Source organism: Octopus bimaculoides, chromosome 3 (genome assembly GCF_001194135.2).
Source record: "Octopus bimaculoides isolate UCB-OBI-ISO-001 chromosome 3, ASM119413v2, whole genome shotgun sequence".
NCBI lineage: Eukaryota > Metazoa > Mollusca > Cephalopoda > Octopoda > Octopodidae > Octopus > Octopus bimaculoides.
Genome location: NC_068983.1, coordinates 101225817 through 101232997, shown reverse-complemented (window position 1 = coordinate 101232997; position 7181 = coordinate 101225817). Strand labels below are relative to the sequence as shown.

Sequence of the window (7181 nt, the reverse complement as noted above, 5' to 3'; positions counted from 1 at the left end):
CTAAGTTCATCCTTCCTCTTAGCCATAAAATACTTCAGTTCCCAACAGTTTTTAACTTTCTAGAAAGATCTAAAGTGTCATTCAGCAAACTGACATGGAATCCTCAACAATAAACTTCAACTTATAACTTACAGACATGCTCATGTCTGCCTGGTCTGACAAGGAATTCAGAAATTCCCTCAGGTGTTTTTATCAGCACAAATTTCTACTGAAATCAGTCTGCAGCCCTAAATCCCCCAGCAAAAGCTTCTTATAAGTGAATATTCTTTCATGGAGTATTTAAATCTTCTCAGCACTTGTCAGCCCCATCAGAAGTTTGAGCACCTGGTTTCCGAGCATTTTGGAGAGTTTGCTTCTTTTGGTGATTTATATAATCTATTACCTGGTGTAATACTACCACCTGTAGCCCTTAGATTCTTTTTATGGAGTCTGCTATGTATATAACTCATGAGTTATCTTCAATTTGTAGATAACTCATGAGTTGGGCCCTCTGAATAGCTATGGGTAGGTTACAAGTACTACCTTTCTGCCTCTTGATAAAGCATATTTTTTTTTTAATGTCTTCCAGTTGGATGTTACAAGCTGTGTTGAGTTTCTGTTTCAGATTTTCTCATTCTACTTGAGAATTATGTCAAGGGTACTCATGTCTGTGGCATGCTCATCCACTTGCATGTTAATTTCATGAGCAGGTTGTGCTGTTTATCAGATCAACTGGAACCCTTGTCATCGTAACTGATGGAGTGCCAGTTTAGTTATTACTAAACAAGAAGAATATATGCACTCTCCAACAAAAAAAAAAAAAAAGAATTCCTGCCTCCTCATTTCAATTCCTGTACATAATGCGTATAAATTGCACTAAATCATGTCTGCACAACACATTGCCATACATCACATGCCAAAGCTTTCCCATGTGGTCCATGAAACATTTAAAATTAATACTTATTCATAACAACACTAAGAGATAACCAGATTAAAATGAGGAAACCAGAAAAAGCTTAAACCAACTCAAAAGTAAAATTCTCATTTTATTTTCTCTTCATAGTTTATAAGAGAATGTAATAATACGTAGAATTTAATTTATTTTATTTGATAATCAAGAGTAATTTACATCCTTCTTTAAAGCAATAAGGCCTCTATTATTTTCCAAACTGCGCAAGCCTGTTCTGTATTCAACATTTCTATCACCTTTGCTGCTGTAATCTTTATAGTATCTCCATTAAAACTAATTACTACCAACTAATGAATAATTACTCTTAACCAGTGTACAACAGCAACAACAACAACAAAATTGCTTAATCCAAACTAGCAAGTGTAATAAGGTAGTGTTAACATTTCACACATGAAACATAAAAAAGCTAAAAACTAACCAGAAATAAATTTATAATGAGAAGATAAGAATATTAGTCAATAAGTAATATTTTCCATATTACATCAAAGTTGGTGGACAGAAAGAATCATTAAAGTGTTGGGAAAATGCCTTGCTGTATTACTTTACATTCCAAGTCCAGATCCCTCTGAGGTCAATTTCATCTTTCATCCCTTCAGGTTTAACAAAATAAAGCACAAATCAAGTACTGGGGTTGAGGTATCAACTAACACCCTCACCTCAAAATTGCTGGATTCAAACCAAGTGAAATCATAGTTGTGGCCAGTGCCAGTGACATATAAAAGGTGCCTGTGCCACTGACTAGTAAGAGGCACCCATGCTGATGACACATAAATGGCACCTGTACCTGTGACACGTAAAAGGCACCCACGCCAGTGACATTTACAAGACACCCACTACATTCTTGGAGGGGTTGGCATTAGGAAGAGCATCTAATTGTAGAAACCAAGCCAAACTAGACTGGAGCCTGGTACAACTATCTGGCTTACCAGTTCCATTCAAACCATCTAATCCATACCAGCATGGGAAACAGACGCTAAACTATGATGATGCCTAAATTAGGAACAATTATTATGCCAAATATAGAAAACAGACAGGTTTTGGTATTATTTTAACTTCCTTAGTAAAGTGTAGCCTTCCTGTACTTACAATCAGCATGAGACTTAATTCATGGCCCAGTTTAACACCGCCAACTGACTTTTGAGGTACCTTTAGCAGATAAGCATTTGGACCAGATTTCTGGTTTGCGAATAACCCACAAGTTGCAACTTATTTCTTCTTTGTCTCTGACTAGTCTCATAGGCCCTGCAATAATAATATGCATGCTGCTCCTCTTCTTCTAATTAAGTCATGAATTAAGTTTAAAAAAATACAGCATTTAATAATTAATCTTGATCCAAAGTAGTTGAAATAAAGTAAGGAAACATAGATAAATACTGACCAATGGCTAATTTGACACTGTTGAAATCTTCCATCTTTTCTGAGGGGATAATTCTTAATGGATGATCCATCACCAGTGGTTTTTTCTCAGGTATTTTTTCACGATTAACTAATTGTCGACTAGATATTAATTAAAAATGATTGGTATTATAAGACTAATGTACATTTCATTATATAATTGTACAATTCATTATATCTGAAGAGCATGACAAATTTTTTATGGGCAAGACAGGTAAAATTATTTAATTGGTAATAGTGATGTTAACAGTTTGACTGTTCATGCAGTTTAGGTTACTTTTTTTCAATGAGTTGCAGTGCACCTGAGCACTGTATACAATAAGTTCATTACATATTATATTATTATATAAATAGATTCATAATGGCAACAGAGTTAGTAGTAGTAATAGATGTTTGATAAATGTTTACTTAAAACGAGACTTGAAAAGAAACTCGACAATGCATACACAAGAATGCTTTGTACAGTTCTCAATCTTTCTTGACAACAACAACCGACACAGCAGTGACAGAAAAGTAGTTTTCCTACTATCAACTTGATAATCAGAGAACATTTTATGCAGGACACTACTAGAGAAGCAAGGATATAGTGTTCAGTGATCTCTTTCCCTGAAAACCCATGCATGGACATACAGGTAACAGCAGACCAAGAAGTGCATATATCAATCAACTTGTGGAAGACACTGGATATCAGGTTGAGTATATGAAGACTGCCATGAAAGATCAAAACATCTGGTGAAGAAGAGTAGCATTGGTCTGGGCAAGTTGCCCAACTGAATACATACATATCATCTATCTACATCATATATCCTCACCAAAGAAATTATTTATCTACATTGGCTGATACTTTAATCCCAGGCCATTCTCTAAACTCATTTGCATTTAGCCTTTCATGCAAGTTAATATTACACATCCAACAGATTATATTCATCTTATGTTTAAGATTTATTGCAGAACGAACCCTAAATATCATCAGGGCATGTAAGAGATAGATAAGAACTCCAAAAATATGTGTTTATATGGGTACAATGGATACAAAGTGACGCAGTAGAATCTCAATTACATCAAGAGAGAAGCAGGACGTCAGATACACTACATGTAAAATAAAAAAAAAGAAAGTGGACACCTGTAAAACGAGGTTCATAAACTGCTCAAATATGATTAATTGTTTTGTTTACCTAAGTCATATAATTAATAGGGAAGTAGTTGTAGTAATATAATAGCTACAAGTCTATAAAAATGATTAAAGTTATTGTCAACTAGGTTGACTTAATCTGTCATCTGTTTCAACACCACCTCCTGGCATGCTGAGTGCTTTAGCAGACTCTGGCTCTACTGCAAGTATTCAGGCTAGGTCTCTGCCTTGAGGGTAACTCTATCCCTTCCTTCCTCTGTCCAATTTAGGAGGCCCTGTGATTGAAAGATGGAAAAAAAGGAATACTGTTTCTCTCTTCTTACAAAAGAAGCAAACAGTGTGAAGCAATTGATGCTGCATAGATACTGAATGTAGAATATCTGCAGAAATCAGAAAGAAATGAGAAAAGTGTGATCTGTTGGTTGTGTGGGATTAATCTTCATGAGAGGCAAAGCCTAAGTGTGTTGAAAACAACAGTCAGTATAGACATACAACTTTGCTACTATGGATATGTAATGTGAATAGACACAAGTATTAAGATTCTGAGTTTGACATATAACAGTACAAAAGATCAAGATAAATGGTGATATTCTGTACAGCAGACCCATCCAACTCAATCCAGCAAAGAAAAACAGATGTTAAAAAGTTTGAGGATAAGCATATCAATTAACACTGCAGTCTCAATGTAAGTAGTTCATATTTTCTGTTGGATTAATCTTTCTTACATGTACTACATGACACTTATTAGTGGGGTAGCATTCATCACTATAAAATACAACTTCGCAAAATTAAGAAAATATACAAAAATATATCTATATGCAATATTAAAAGATACATAGAATTACTGTTCACAACACAATTATTCACACATATGAGTACATACATATTATCCGAAATGTATAGTATTAAATATCTATTATGGCTGATCTTGCCAATCAGTTTTGTGTAAAGAATACAATGGAATGTTGGTAACAGTCTGATTATATAACTTTACACTCATCAGAGTTAGCCGATATGGAAGGGAATATGACATTCCATATTCCCTTCCATATCAGCTAACTCTGATGAGTGTAAAGTTATATAATCAGACTGTTACTTAACATTCCATTGTATTCTTTACACAAAACTGATTGGTAAGATCAGCCATGATGGATATTTAATACTATACATTTCGATTAATATATCCCCTTTACTGACAAATATATGAGTGCATCTTTACCCTGATTTATGGTCTCTTAGACGACTCTCTCTCTCTCTCTCTCTCTACATATATATATATATATATATCATCATCATCATCATCATCATCGTTTAACGTCCGCTTTCCATGCTAGCATGGGTTGGACGACTTGACTGAGGACTGGTGAAACTGGATGGCAACACCAGGCTCCAATCTAAATTTGGCAGAGTTTCTACAGCTGGATGCCCTTCCTAACGCCAACCACTCAGAGAGTGTAGTAGGTGTTTTTACGTGTCACCTGCACGAAGGCCAGTCAGGCGATACTGGCAACGGCCACGCTCGAAATGGTGTCTTTTATGTGCCACGCACACAAGCCAGTCCAGGGGCACTGGCAACGATCTCGCTCGAAAATCCTACGGAGGCCAGTCAGGCGGTATATATATATATATATATAATGTTCCATTTCACTAACACAATCTGGAATCTGTTGAAGCACCGAATGAGCTGACTGAATTTTTTTTTTTTTTTGCTTTACCAGCTGTCCATCCCTTTATCATAGATTGTGTCCAATCTTGTATGTTAGAATTATAACTTATATAACCATGTTATCAATAGTCTGAGGCAATATTACAGGTCAGTTGACAGAAGTGTAAGAATATCAAATGAAATGCCATGCGGTATTCAGTTATAGCCCTTTACTTTCTGAGTTCAAATGCTGCTGAAGTCAACTTTGCCTTTCCTTCTTCTGATGTCAGTACCATCAGTACCAATCAATTGTTGATGAAGTGGTGAGAAAGGATCTTCAGATGTTGGGCCTCACAGAGGAAATGACAAGGGACTAAGTCTTCTGGTGGTTTGCAGTACTTGAGAAGACATGCCAAGCTAAATAAAATCATAGCTGCCCATGCATACAGACATCTCCCCAACATCCTTCTCTCAGCCAAGAGATCCTAGTTTTGTGGGTTCGTGCCACATAAAGGCACCTGTGGCAGTACTATGTAAAAGTTCCCTTGCCAGTGCCACATAAAAGTGCCTGTGCTGGTGCCATGTAAAAGCATCCAGTGCACTCTGTAAAGTGGTTGACGTTAGGAAAGGCATCCAGCCATAGAAACCATGCCAAACGGAGTCTGGGCAACTATCCAGCTGGCTAACTCCTGTCAAACTGTCCAACCCATGCCAGCATGGAAAACAGACATTAAATGATGATGATGATGACGATGAAACATATATTCAATATCAACACATATACATGTTCAATATATATTAAGAAATATACATAGACATATATACCTATGATCATCAGTTAAAGTTTCCTTCTGCACCAAAGTGTCAGCTTTGGTTTTGAAAAGGCCCTTATCGTGTTCATAAACTGATTTAAGAATAAAATCCAGGCTGTCATTTGGAGCCAAAGGGTCATGATGGAAAACCAGCCGCCGAGAGCTTTGTAATGTCCGTGTGTTATGCAAATTATTCCAAGGCTCAGCTTGATGGGAAATATGGTATGGTTCATTTGGAATACATACCTGAAAATTTGAAAAGATAAATAAATAAGCATGACTGTTTAGTTAAGAAGGGTGTAACTGTGTGGTAGACAAGTGCTAAAGTGTGTGTGTGAATGGGTGGATAGACAAAAAGTGGAATGAAGTGTATATGTGGACATTTATCACTGTGTTTGTGTAGAGGCTTAGGTGTGGCTGTGTGATAAGAACTTTACATGCCAACCAAATGGTTCCAGGTTCAGTCCCACTGCCCACTGCATGGCACCATGGGGAAGTGTGTTCTACTATAGCCCAGGGCCAACCAAAAACTTGTGAGTGGATTTCATAGCCAGAAGCTGAAAGAAGCCTATTATACATGTGTGCATGCGTGTGTGTGTGTGTGTGTCTGTGTATGTGTGTGTGTACAAATATATCTGCTGTGTGTCTTTTGTGTTTGTCCCCAACCACTATTTTACAACCAGTAGAATTCTACTCTGCTAAAACTGACAAAAATGTAGTACTTGTTATTTCATAATGGTCTACTATAATATATCGTTTAAAAAAACGTAATATATTACACTAAAAGTTTAATATAGTACATTAAAATCAGTGATGCAAGCTAGAGTTATCATCGAAAAAAACCATATGGTGATAAATAGTACTTCCATTTGCAGCCGTGTGTAAGAAGAAAGAAGTATTGTTTTTCAAAGGAAACTTCTTCGTACAAGAACAAGGATTGGAATTTTACCTCTTGCGAATAAGTATCCTTCTCGGATCTTTTTGGTTTGACGAGCAACACTTGTTTTCTTAACGAAACACTTTCAAACTTGGGATACTGGTAGAATGTATCATATAAAACAACTTTTTCTCTTAGCCTTGTTAACAAAAAATTGTACATCGCAAGTTATTTCATGTTAAAGTTGTCGTATTTCTGTAATTTAAACCAATCACTGACGTCTATTCAGCTGAATACAGTTACTGCTGTTTTTGTAAACAATAATTTTTTGCTGGTGAGAAGAATGTTATTCCCTGCTGTTAATTATTTCC

General features: G+C 36.2%; 1 protein-coding gene across 2 annotated transcripts in view; it reads right to left on the bottom strand.

The window, feature by feature from the left end:
* Positions 1-7181, bottom strand: part of LOC106870334 (protein CFAP276) — a 38082-nt gene that overhangs the window by 10143 nt on the left and 20758 nt on the right. For both annotated transcript variants that reach the window (XM_052966376.1, XM_014916359.2), the window contains exons 2-3: positions 5947-6179; positions 2328-2446 (exon numbers count right to left, since the gene is read on the bottom strand). In XM_052966376.1, coding sequence (XP_052822336.1) covers positions 2328-2446; positions 5947-6179 — 352 coding nt within the window. The remainder of the gene's footprint in view (positions 1-2327; positions 2447-5946; positions 6180-7181) is intronic.